The sequence below is a fragment of the Carassius carassius genome, chromosome 15, assembly GCF_963082965.1.
Source record: "Carassius carassius chromosome 15, fCarCar2.1, whole genome shotgun sequence".
NCBI lineage: Eukaryota > Metazoa > Chordata > Actinopteri > Cypriniformes > Cyprinidae > Carassius > Carassius carassius.
Window position 1 is genome coordinate 22604092 of NC_081769.1, and position 14079 is coordinate 22618170.

The 14079-nt window shown below is 37.1% G+C and overlaps 2 protein-coding genes across 4 annotated transcripts in view; one reads left to right on the top strand and one right to left on the bottom strand.

Moving 5' to 3' along the window:
• The first annotated feature begins 976 nt into the window (after positions 1-976).
• On the top strand, positions 977-4221 carry fam210ab (family with sequence similarity 210 member Ab). Its single transcript, XM_059568030.1, has 4 exons — positions 977-1085; positions 1892-2330; positions 3437-3548; positions 3662-4221. Exons 2-4 carry the CDS (start codon positions 1927-1929, stop codon positions 3980-3982), a joined length of 837 nt encoding a protein of 278 aa, XP_059424013.1. The 5' UTR covers positions 977-1085; positions 1892-1926; the 3' UTR covers positions 3983-4221.
• Positions 4222-7737: 3516 nt separating this feature from the next.
• The window catches only part of ldlrad4b (low density lipoprotein receptor class A domain containing 4b), a 52234-nt gene continuing 45892 nt past the window's right edge, over positions 7738-14079 (bottom strand). For all 3 annotated transcript variants that reach the window (XM_059568031.1, XM_059568032.1, XM_059568033.1), the window contains 2 exons: positions 12576-12626; positions 7738-10638 (listed from right to left, as the gene is read on the bottom strand). In XM_059568031.1, coding sequence (XP_059424014.1) covers positions 10087-10638; positions 12576-12626 — 603 coding nt within the window. In that variant the 3' untranslated portion in view covers positions 7738-10086. The remainder of the gene's footprint in view (positions 10639-12575; positions 12627-14079) is intronic.

Here is a 14079-nt window from a genome sequence, read left to right on the forward strand (position 1 = left end):
TAAGTACAACTTGATGTAGGAAGCCTATAGGCAGAGACCCAGATGATTGGAGGGAGAAGGTAGCATTGGTAATGAAAGACAACACTATGTCATGTTGCAGGCTTTAGCAACATCCACAAGAGATTACTGATTGCTCCTCTCAGTCTATAAAAAAACAAACAAACAATTACGAAAATAATAAAATCATAAAGAAGGCTCTAGTTGAGCTGTGCTGATCAGCGCAGAGGCCATCATCAAAATAAAAGGTTTTTGAATGGAGAGGGTTTGTCTGTGAGCTCTAGTGATCAGAGGAAGACACTGAGATTTTATTAAATTAAAGTAAATTTTTAGTACAAAACAATAGTCATTGTGAAGAGTGAATAGAAGTACACTAATCAGTTTCACAAAAGTTCAGTGTCTACTGGATAAACACAAAAATAGATGAACCACTTTTTTATATATATATAATTATTAATGGGAATAACCATAAAGGTTGTAATGCATTTAAATGCATATATTTTTCACTGTTTTCACATTGCATAGGCTACATTAGCTAAACTTAAACCCTTAGCTCCACTCTGTTACTTGAGTTCACGGAGAAGTACGAGTCTGATCCGCGTTTCCTCCCCATCTAGTGGAGACAAAACGTAACTGCAGATTTATATATAATTTCCAGTCAAACAGGACAAAACATAAAACTAGATATTACTGCTTTGAAAAATAAAGAAAATGAAAATAACTTTCAAATAAATATAATAAAATGTCATATTTTCGAACCTCTTTTCTTTTTTATTGCTGTATTTTAATATATAACTCAACAAATGCAAATAGATTTGTTGTAAAAGCAGATACAAAACAACAAGTACAAAAGCTGGATAAAAATGGGGGGTGGATAAAAGTTTAAGGCCTTTTTAATTCCCTGAACCTAAAGTGAGCCATCGAATGCGTTCCCCCCAAATGACTACACTTCCCATGATGCCGCGCGCAGCAGCTCCATGTGGATGTGTCTGGAGAACGTGCGTGACGTTACATGACATGTGTCTGCAGAGGTGTGGAGGGCTGCGACAACTCTCCTTAAACCAACAGCAGATCTTCGAGAGGTGAATGTAAGTTTCCACACTGTTTCTAACCAAATATTTCTAACTCCGTTTTTCCGGTTGATACATTTGACGTTGTTTCAGATTCAGATGTGTGTTTGGTTTTAGAGGAGTGGCAAAGTAGTGTGTATTTAAGTTTAGATCAGGGCCCTGTTAGCTTGAGCTCTAACGTTAGTAATTTTAGTTCTGCAATCGTCTGTCTGTGCTCTGAAACAACCCCAATGTCATACATAGAAGACCAACATTTATTCTTCATAAAAACAACATGTCAGGAATTTAGTCCTGAATTTCTGGTGGATTAAATGTGTTGAAACTCTTGTGAGTGAATAAATCTCTGTATTTATATAATGTTATGAAACTAAACAAAGCGCTGCAAATGTAGTTATTCAGCTAAAGATGCTTGGTCTTTTGCTCAGAAGATGAGAAACGTCAGAATTATGTTGAAAGCCTCTTTCCATTTAAAGGACTGAAGAAAGTTTAAGGGAATATTCCCACCACTGCGAAAATTATGAACGGAATAAAAAGTCAAATTTTGGTAACAGTTAACAGGTTAGAACTAACTTAATCTCTGGAATTACAGTACTTTGTCTTTAACCTGATCAGTCATTGACAGAGAGCCATGACCCTTATCTAACCTGACCAATGGCATGTGTATATCATACTCAGCTTGTGTGACTTTTGAATCATTACTAATATCTAAATAACAATAATCATGCAGTTAACTTTAAAACGTCCAATAACATGTTATAGTTGTATTACATTAACCTTAAACTGAATTACCATAGTACTTAAAAAATGCATTTTGGGATGTGCAGGTCCTGTAGGTGGCGCTCTGTAGGTTGAGGAGGTGATGCAGCGGATGTGGGCTCCAGTCACGATGCGGCGCATGGTCCTGCTGTGCTCTGCGTACCGGGGTCACACCTGGGCTGTGCGTGAGCTTCCTGTGACCGTCCAGACCGCACGCTGCTTCAGTTGCACTAATGTCTTCAGGACAAAAGAGAGCCGCAAAACGTCCACAGAGGAAGAAACGCCATTAAACCCTCCACAGAGTCTAGCAGGGACCGAAGGTCTTTATAAGGCTGATACGGGGTCTGTCCCTCAGAATAAGGGTGATGTCGACCCTCTGCAGGATAAGTCTATCGGGCTGTTTCAGAGATTTAAAAAGACGTTTAAACAGTATGGTAAAGTCATGGTGCCTGTGCACATCGTCACATCCACTGTGTGGTTTGGGAGCTTTTATTATGCTGCAATGAAGTAAGTGAACATCAGCATTCTGCACAATAACACACCCTTTTACAGTAAAAACAATGAAAAGTGCCAAGTTCTGTTTAGCAATGTTCTGTTTCTATTTTGACTTGTCAGTTCTCATTCTAATTTTTGTTTTCTAGTCCAGTTGGTGTTTTATTTTAAGATTTATCTTTTGGAATAAGTGTTCCTGTGGCTCAAGTGGTAGAGCATTGCGTTAGCAGCACAAGGTTGTGGGTTCGATTCCCAGGGAACATATGTAAGATAAAAATGTTAGCCTGAATGCACTGTAAGTCGCTTTGGATAAAAGCGTCTGCTAAATGCATAAAGTAAAGGAAGCACAGACCCTAAAAGACCACACTTCTTTATTAAATGGACAGTTAATTAGGGATAATCCTGCTGATAATTATTTTCATGAATTAACTTGGTCTAAATTATTTTCACTTAATGGTCGATTAGTAGCTTAGTTTAAAATGATACACCATTTTCTCCCAAAAAAGAAAAACAAAACACTGAAAACTAGTCATTTTAAATGCTGCAGCTGAAAATAGGCATTACAATATTATAAAGTACAGTTCAAACATAAATTACATTTTTAGTTTTGCTAAATATTACATTTAACGGTGTTATGAAATTATTAGATTCATTTGAATTTAAGCAATTTAATGGAATGTTACATGACAAAAAGGGTAATGTAAATGAAATGCAGAAGAAATATATCGTACCAATATTTTGTGCATCATGCAATTAATGTAGCATTCTGAACAATGTATTTACTTATGTATTTGAGCTCATTTTACCTGTTGCTTTGTTTTCTTGTGGTACATAACAGGCTTTAAAAGTTCTGAATTCAGTAAACTACATGATTTGAGGTGCTTTAGCTTCAAAGATCAAAACATACAGACTAAGCGGTCTGGCATTAAGGCGAGGCTGGCAGAGAGGTCGAGTTTTTCCAGATAAAGTCTTGTCTGAGCTTCAGCAGGTCAGACAAGCTTTAGCAGCGTTACCTGCACAACCAACCACCGATAAACAACACTTGAAGGCTACAAAGCAAAAATCATCTCTCTAATGCAAAGAATCATAAATGACATGTTATTGTTCTGTGTTCTCTGCAGAGGGGTGAATCTGGTCCCGTTTTTGGAGTTCATTGGTTTACCGGACTGGATGGTGGGAATCTTGCGAGATTCTCAGGGTGGCTATGCACTCACAGCCTATGCAATGTATAAGGTATATAAACAAACCCTTAAGATTACCTGATTTGGTTTTACATACACATATTACATGCTATATGGTTAATCATTGTTAAATGTTATTCTATCACTTTATCGATCTGGTTACAGCTTGCTACTCCTGCACGATACACCGTTACACTGGGTGGCACGTCCATGTCTGTACAGTACCTCCGCAAACATGGACACCTCTCCACTCCTCCTCCTGTTAAAGAGTACCTTCAAGACAAGATGGAGGAGACCAGGGAACGACTGACTGAAAAAATGGAGGAGACAAAGGAGAGGTTTTCAGAGAAGATGGAGGAAACCAAAGAACTGCTCTCGGAACGAATGGAGGAGACCAAAGAGCGCTTTTCTGGGACGAAAGACAAGTTTTCTGAGAAACTGCAGGAGACGAAAGACAAAATGACTTTCCGTAAGAAATCCGACTAGGCTGCATGGCTACGAGAAGAGAAACGTCACTTAAAACTCATAAGCGCACTGTGGAATGTTTCACACGATCAATAATTTCTGACACAACTCAGGTATTTGGTGTTGACTTTTGAAAAATGTTTATGTCCAAACAATGCAAGTCCGTCAAGTCCAAAACAACATTGGACCCCATTGACTTTCACTGTATTGACAAGACAAAAAAAAAAAAAAATTGTGATCATACAGGTTTGAAACGACACAAGAGGAATAAATGATGACAATTTTCATTTTTGGGTGAACTGTCCCTTTAAGGTAGGGGATGTTCACACACAGGACAGGAACTATCATGTTGAAATGGTTTCCATGCACTCAAGTGTTTTGGAGAGAAGCAAACTTGATCTAGCAATAATTCTAGAATATTACACCAAAATCAGGTTAAGTGTGTTTGTGTGAATGTATATTAGTGCAGTTGTTTCAAATGTATTAATAAGTGTTCCTACTTGATAACCAAGTGATAATTAAATATCAGTATGTATTTGATATGTAATGATTTTCACTCGTTTTTAATCGTGTGTGTTTGCATTTGAGTTCTTGTGCAAATTTCCTTCAGTCATCTAGACTTTACAATGTTCACAGTTGCATTGTGTGTTTATTGAGTATCTGGACAAGCTGCAAGTTTTTAAATCTAAACTCAAATGCCCTTAATCTGCCGAAGTTCATTGAGAGAAGAATAAAGTCATCGATCTGACAACACATATTGAACATTATTCCAATATCTAAAGTAAAAATGAAAGTTTTAGACACATCAGCATCTGGTACTTTTAGTTTATTAGTTTAACTGCAGTCGGACAACAGCAGAAGTACAGTACAAGCATAAAAGTTTGACTATAACTGTGATTAGAGCAACATTTTTCTGAAAAAAAAAGCATTACAGTAACAGACCTTATGTTTTAAAACCTTTTACACCACAATGATTGAAATAAATATGTACATGTGCATGTTTAGAAAATGTCCACACACATGAACATACTGAGTAACGTGAGCCGTGTAAAAGGTCTATTATTGTGTTGCTTTCTAATAAGCATCAGAGTAAAACAAGTCTCAACCTTTTCAGTTTTGTTAGTTCTCTGCGCTTGTGCAAGAAAGAAAAACTTTCAAAGCATCTCTGTACATTGCTCAAAATGTCACAACTGCTGTTAGGCAGGTGCTTGTAGTCAAAATGGCATCGCTATGTACATTATCTTCAGGTATAGAACTATAGACATGCGAATACAAGCTACTGTACAGTGGAGCACCAGCACATAAATATCTGCAATTTAAAATCATCTTTTGCTCCTATACACCACATACACAAGAATGTCTGAAATACTGTATATAACAAAAATAAGAATGTTAAAACTACATCTCTCATTTGGTTTATTATTAAACTTGCAAAGACAGGAAGCACAACACAGGGTGGCATGAAAAGTCAAGTACATGTTGGGATTCAAATGAACACTTGTTTTATTTCTTAATGTTTGTGTCTGTAAGTGGGCGTCTGGCACTGGTAACTACATATTCCATGTTTCCATTTCAATTTACATCTTTAACTAGTTCGTTAAAATGGTTTTCTACAGATGCCCATTTCCACCACTGTTTGAACAAATAAAAAAGTTAATTGTGACTTTCAGAATCACGAGAGATAAGCAGACTTATATCTTGCAATTCTGTCCTTTTTTTCTGTGAAGTCTGATTTTATCTAGAATTATTTTTTTTTCCTCACCAAAGAATTAAAAAATTCAAAAGATAATTGACACTTTTTCTCAGTTCTGACAAAAAAAAAAAAAGTAAATCATTTTCAAATTTTTCTCAGATTTCCAAGTTTACAATTTTTTTTTTAATCTCTAAATTCTTAGCTCACATCTCACATTTTTTTCTTTCCCTGTCAAGAAAAATAAAAATGAATTGTGTGATTTTTGCAATTACCTCATATTTTTCATATTAATCTTGTGGTGGAGACAGGCTTTTATATAGTTTTCTGATTAAAAACAAGTTGAATAAATTCCTTTGCGTGCATGTGTGTGTATAGATGTGCCTTTTGTTTTTGGGGCAGTGTTTAAAGCAACATCCTAATCAAGAACAGCATTTCATTCTTTCTGTATTTTCAAGTTCAGTACTTTCATAATTAAGCATCTTTCTGATAATGAATTTCATTGTTTGCCAAAATAATAATGAAAATAATAAAAGTAAAAAAGAAATAAAAAAAATTTAACTGTAGGCATTTACAAATCCATTGCCACCGTGTTAAAATCTTTATCAGCTATAAATTGTTACATTATTAACAATGTCTTTTTTTCTGTGGTTTCTACCCATTGGGTAGGATATGTGCATACAGACTAACTTTATTTACAACACCTTACAAATAAATGATAAAAAAAGAGAAAACATTACACAGAAGAAAGCACCATTGGAAGTGAGGCACAGCTAAGGTGGGAGCTTTTAGAGTGCAAGTGGGTTCCTATGTCGCTCAAAAAAACAACACGATCGATAGGCACCGAATCAGCTCGTAACATGCAAACTCCTTGGACAGTAGAAAACTGCAGAAAGCTCTTCCTTTGAGACAGAAACAAATTGTGGAGAACAGAGTGGAGCATTTACCAGGATGGTGCAAGGATGGAGGACAGACAGGCAAAGCAAAAAGTGCAGCAGATCAGAAGCAGCATAGCAGCAGCAGCAACAGCGGGAGCAGCAAACTGACTAATGAAAGCGCTGAAGACAGCCAGTGAAGAGATAGGATGGACAGGTAACAGAGAAAGGGCTCTTAAACAGAATGCATTTCTGAATGCGGTGACATTGTGCTCTTGTTCTTTGTAGCCCGGGGTAATCTTCACAGATAGACTGAGAAACATCTCATCTCCTGTGTTTCTGAAGTTGTGAGATTTTAAAGCCTGTGCTTGAAAGAAAAAGAGCATCTAGACATCATTTAAGCGACTCCAATTCAAATTCTACATCAAGCTGAGCTGCTGGAATTCTGAAATTCCAATTCTAGCCGTTTTGATGGGAATCTAGAGTTATAAAAGTGACGGCAATCTAGCAATCTTGTTTTTTTGTTTGTTTTTTATTAAATAATGTATTATGTTCTGAATCAGAATCTAAATGTAATAGGATTCTAGAATTCTAAAATTAAGCCTACAATCCCTGGCAAAAATAATGGAATATTTGTTTATTTTTATATAATTAAACAACTTTTAGTGTTATTGTTTAATAATATTATAATATTCTGACTTTGTGATTTTTTTTTATAGTAGACAAAAAAATTCCACATAAAAAAGAATTACAATTAAAATTAAAAATCAATTTGAAATTTGGATTTCTAAAGCAAATTACTGGCACATATGTGGTAAAGCTTTTCATCAGGAATTACTGATCAGCTCAGTGAGCCAACAAACATTCTAGATCTCAACCTGATTAAAAAAAAAAAAAAAGTATGGTGGAGAGAAAAAAACATCCATGACTTGCTATTTTTTCATAACAGTTGGAACCAGCTTCATGGAGAATATTGTTTTTCATTATTAAAGTGTGCGTTTCAAAGAACTCAGGCCACCATAAAGCCAGATAAAGTACTAATTGCTTGTTTTATTACTATAATTTTTTTTAGATTTCCATAATTTTTCCTCAAAATATGTCATCAACAAAAGTAATCTGATTTGTTTGAGGTTACGTTTCACAAAACCAGAATGCTCAGCTATTAATAAAAAAAATAGTTTTGTGTTTTGTTTATTTGATATAAAGCAAAAAAAAAAAAAAAAAAAAAAAATCCTTTAAGTGTGGTTATTCCGTAATGTTTGCCAGGGGTTGAAACTGCTAGGATTTAAAACTGATTCCAAATCAAGTCCAGTTGTTGTGGTTCTACTATTCTAAATATAGAAGAGGAGAGTGTTTGTTTAGTCTGGTATGAAGCACACAGGTCCAGACGGCATCATTTCGGTCCAAAAAAAAAAAAAAAATCCCACCATGAGCGAAAAAAAAAAGAAAATAGCCAACTAACACACACAAGAAATAAAAGCATTCAAACTTTTTGATTGGCTGAACTCTTAACATTCGGAGTACAAATAGAGTAGCTTATAAAGGTGAGTGTGTTGCTTTTGAAAACTTTTTTGACCATAATCCCCAGTGAACAAATCTAAATATATATATATATTATTTTCACAAGTCCATCAGTCCTCGACAGATTCAGTGGTGTCTCAAACAGGGGCTCAGTCTTCAGTCTCCTTATTAAAGGGATGTGTGTGTGCACTAACTGGTAAGAGTCTTTGGGCTTCTTTCGGACCAGGTTCAAGTGCAACATCCTCTATCTGGGCCTAAACGATTGTGATCAATTACACCCAAGCTTAAACTGAATGAAGAGAGCCGCTCTGAAGAGTACGGATCTTGGATCTCCTGATTGTATGTCTACGTGGCAAATAAGAGGAACACATATGGACAGGAAGAGAGTTCAGTGTTGAGGACTGGTGCGTGCTGGACAGGAGCTGGTGTCAGGGTCGGGTTCACTCTGGCCGGTGTCAGAGTGAAAGCAAAGGCAACAGGACAGAGGATTGCTGGGTAAAAATAGGTATGTTAAAAAATGCCCATCACATTAGCCCTTGACTTCACCACATTTTAAACCTGATTAATAATCCTTGGGGACTAGATTATACAACATGCAAAAGGGGTTTTATATCCTTTGAACACACTGGCTTTTTGATTAGAAGATTGTGCCAATGAATATCTATTTTTTTTGTATTATAAGGTGGAGGTGGATTTTTTTTTGAAAAAAAAAAAAAAAAAATTCCAGAACTGGATTATTTTATAGGATCATCCGGTTTATAAATTTTGACTCAAAAACAAAAGTGCAAAAGGCATGAAATGGTTAACTTAAAATCATGAATGTTTCCAAAATTCCATTAAAAATCAATCTAATATATATATATATAATTGATAATATTTTGAATAATATAATAGTTTCTTACTAATGACTAAGGAAATTTTTTAAGACATATACATTAAAGCATTATTAAGGTCTATATACTTTTAATTTTTTTTAACCGAGTCTTCCTTTATATGCACGTTATGCAATCAATATATAATCCTAAAAATAATAATAAAAACAAATGATGACAATAAGGTTGGAGAAAAAAAAGCAATCTCAAAACATGTCAAACCTGTTCAGTTCTCTAAGTGAAGTGAGTATTTTTTAGGCAATATGCCAACCATGCCACCAGCCAACTGACCTCAGATCAGCTGGCAGAATGTGTCAGTGGTGAGGATAGATGAGAGTAGAGCAGACTCTCTGTATTCTGTGCCTCTTTTAGATCAAGGTTATTTTTAGGCTGGATCAGAGATTTTTCTTGTGCTGAAGACAGACAAGATCACTTCCCTCTTGTAGAAAGCTCAAACTGAAGCATATGACCGGAACCAAACTAAAACGACGGTACAAACCGTAAACACATACACCCCTCCCCATTACCCCATTCCTAAATTTCTCTGATTAACCTCAACAATAGTGCAAAGTTCAGAAAAGGGTTTTGATTTAAATGTATAACAAGTCTTTAAGACAGTCAACGCCCCATGACACCTTCCACATAAACCTTGGCACTAGGATTTGGATTTTCACCCTTTTTCGCATTTGTTTTGTTCATGCTGCACAGATCTTGGTCTTAAAAAAAAAAAATATTTGATCCACACAGTTAGTATTTCACGTGTGGTTTGGGCAGAAGGGGGGAATTCAAGAGGAATACAACAATAAAACCAACAATAACTACAACAACAAAAAGCCTATCTTGTGCGCGAATAACTGTCTCTAGATTTGTCGGCTATACAGAAGTAATACAGAGAAATAAAGGTGGGAGACTCCAGGCAGTGCATAAACCCCAGTTTTAGCGTAGCTGGACTGAAAGAAAACAAATGTAATATCTTCTTTCGTAAGCGCAGCTCCATATTGTTACTTAAAAAAAAAACAACAACAAAAAAAAACAACACATGGTTTCCCTTTCGTCGCAAAGACGCATTAAGCGCTGTTGTGCAGGGGAGAGTCAAGAGGGAGAACCCGTTCCCTTTGTGAGTGGAGAGTGATTGCGATTGCCCAATCGTGTGCTAGCCCTGCCCCCTCAAACTAGCTTCTCCCTCTGTCGGTCTTTACTTAGCGCTATTGTGCTCTCTGGGCTGTTTAAATCTGTCCGCCCCCTGGGCGGAGTCTGCACAGTGATGGGGATGGGTGGGTTATTGCTGTGCTGGTGGAGATAAAGTACGATGCCCGACTGCTGCCCAATTACTTGACTGTAAGCAGGCGGAGGGCCCTCCATGCGTCCATGGGTACTGGAGCTGGCCGCACTGATCCCAGAGTTGCTACTGGGAGGCCGCGGCCCACCGCCACCACCGGAACTGTGCATGTCAATGAGGTCGCTGTCGAAGATGGTCCGGTTAGGCGGAGCGCGTACCGACTCTCGGTTGAGTTCCAGCTGCTGTTCGGGGTCTCTCAGCTGCAGTGTGCAGGGGCCCTGGTACGGCGGTGGCTCCTCTCCGTCTGATAGAGAGATGGTGGGTGGCAGATCGATCTCTTGCTGCAGGTATGGGTAGGTAGGCTGGAAACGTCTGAAGCGGTTGTGCTGCATGAAAGTGGGAGCAGTGAAGTGGTCCCTTGGCTGAGGAGCATACACCACCTGCAGAGCAGAAGGGAGTGAATGCATGAAATACAGTGAGAACGTGTCATCTTAGCTTTAGAGGATCCAATAAAAAGCCATGATAATGGTAGCTGATAATTAGACATCAGTTAAAGCTAGTACACTAATCTAAGGGACGTTTAATCGCTAATGTCTTCAGCCAAAAATAGGAAACTTTTTATGCGTTTTGCCTGTTCGTTTACACGACAACAACTATTTGGAGACTGAAAACGTTTTTTTTTTGTTTAAAACAGCTTTCAAAATACAAGTTTTTGAAAACGGCACTGTTATCGCTTCCGTGTAAACACCCAATGTGGGAATCTTTGAAAGCGGTGAAATCAAGCATGTGTGAAGTATGTGTTAGGTATGTAGACGTGTGCAGTTAGTGTCGATTTTAAAGGTAAGCATGAACAAATACACACAACAATGGTGGAGTACATGGTAGTGTTGTTGATGCTCAAGAGTTTGACATCGCTTCTTCAGCAAAGTGTGAATTTACTTCACCAATATTACAAATCACCAGCGGAGAGACGCATCATATACATCATATAATCGTCACTTCCCTACAGGTATTGTTTAATAACAAGGTGACGGCCCCAACTACTGGCCTGGCATATGCAATACAGGGTTTTTGGTCGTTTTTGCAGATATATGTAAACCTGAATCGATTAAAAAATGTTGTCATGTATACATGAAACTTTTTAAAAGCGCAAGGGAAATTTTTTTCAATTTTTTACTACATTGCCGTGTAAACATAGCCTAAATGGCACAATGGTAGTCGTTTATTGATCACTCTTTGTAGGGTTTGAACCTACAACCTCCCAGTTACCAGCCTAGATCTTTGATACATTCAGTATTATTGGTGGATACATTTTTTATTGACAGACTCCTGAGACAATTAATAATGATATGTTATAATCTGACAAATTATGACAAAGATGAAAATATATTAAATTAGAAAAATGGCATATGAAATATATGAAAATATGATAGACTTAATATAATTATATACACACACACTTCTAAGCAAACACACACACACACACACACACACACACACACACACGTGCATCTATATCTATTACACTTCAGAATTATGATTAGATAAAACGCAAAAGCACAGACATTTTTCAAAAAGCAAACAAAATCTTGATACATTTTTAAGCTATATCACCCAGCCTTCCACCACATATAAGACATTGTATGACAGAGAAAGAGTCTAAATGCTCAACTAGCACTACATCCACACCAGCTTTTACAGCAGACAAAAGTGTGTTTGTTCAGAATAATGGTATTCTACTCATACCACATCCACACAGTTAATTAATGACTCTTCCATTTCCATATAAACTCACCAGAGCCCCAAACTTAAATGGTCCCCAGTCCAGAGATTAGTATGCTAATGTGCAGCTGATAAAATATCCTTCATAGGAGTGAAATCTGCATATCAGTTAGCCAATGAGATCAGCCTCATTACTGCAGGGGCCACGTTTACATTAGTGAGTTTGAGGCTGATGGGAGACAATTTGCGCAGATAGACCCTGAGTGTCTGGCCTCTCAGACGACCGTCTAGACGCTGCCAGATGAGGGTGAGAGATTAATGAACTGCTGAGAGGCTGCATCCCGGTGAGAGACAACCCCCCACACCACCACCACACACAAACAATGAATATATATACACACACGTATTCTCTCCACACAATACATTTTATACTAGCGCTATCACTCACAGACAGTCTCAGAGACTATCCTACCTCACATACGCCTAAACAGAGAGGCACAGAGAAGACACGCACTTGAGGAGACTTCACTGCTTGTCACAGTCAGGCATGCCATTTATACAAGGAGAACAACAACCCTTGAAACAAGGTCCTTAGAGTATAGGGCTGAAAACACACACACACACACACACACACACACACACACACTCCGCTTACCTCAGATGCTCCTTGTCTCAGCCCACTATCTGATGGCCACAGAGTACCCTCCTACAAACAAGGAGAGAAAAAAATACACGGATGTAATATTCAGAATTATTAGAATTTTAAGAACGCATAGTCTACCAAGAATATCCAATAATACTGATACTGAAATATCATACATATTAACTACACAGTATTGTTTGGTTAACAACTGATTGTTGATTAGAAAGGAACATTTAAAATCAATTAATTATAGTTCACCCATGGTCATAAATGAAAATAGACTAGTACCGTAAATGTAAAAAAAAAAAAAACCTGGTTGTTAAGCATACTGGCATTTCATGGGTGATAATACATATAATAAATTATTCTTCCATTAAAAAAATAAACCATTTGTTGTACCTTAATTTGATCCATATTTGGACTGATTTGGTCAACTTTAATAATGCTCTGTGGATACATATTTTCTTATGCAATAAGAAATAATCAAAATATAAAATAAAAAATATTCTACAATAAATAAATAAATAAATACACATAATTTGTTAAACCCTAATAAAATCCATATTGAAAATGACAGACATTAAAAAACAACAACAACAACAAAAAAAAACTATATAATAAAATTGAATGAATGGATGAATGAATGAATAGATAAAATATATAAAAAGACTCATACAGAGCCCATTTGTTAAACTCTAACAATGCTCTGTGGCTACATGTTTCCATTCTAATTAAAAAATCTAAAAGAACCAGCAAGTAATATGCTCCCAGACATTGCTGCTTGGTTCCTTCGCTGACTTCCCTCCCCCTCGCGTTCCCTCATGAATGAAAATGAAAAGTCTCAGTCATTTAGCAGTCTCTCCCGGGTGCTGCAGTGGGCTGCGCATGTCTGAGTTTGACTGGCGTCTAGACAGAACTGCTGAATGTAATCAACATGCCATGGTCTCAGAGGGACACTGCCATTGTGTCTCCTCCAAAACACACTACCTTTCTGAAGAAATAATACATATCGTGTTTTAATTACATGTAATGCATCCAGTAAGATGTAAAATGTTACAAAGCAGCATGCAGTATCCCATGAAAATTCTCTGTCCAGTTGCCCATAGCATGAACAACTGGAACCTCATGCATTCCGGAGCGTGTTCACCAACCTTCAAAGGCATGACTCAGACCAATGATTTCTATTTTTGAAGTAAGATAAATGTACAATTCATTTTTGCTGCTGTCTGTCTAGTTAAAAACTGTGCAAACTTTCTGAAAACCATCCCTGGAGTGAGATGAGACACCCACACATGCAGTGCTCCCTCTCGTCAGCTCAGTGCACTGCTGCAAGTTATTTTGGATTAGACACAAAGAAGACCCTTCCAGAAGTAAACACACACACACACCCCACTCGAGAGATTTTTAGGCCCTGCTGTTTTCTTCTTTTCTAAGATAAAAGCTCACCCGCATAAGATATACCAAACAAGGCTTAGAGATGACACAGCAGGTGAGAAATTCATCAATTTAGTATTAA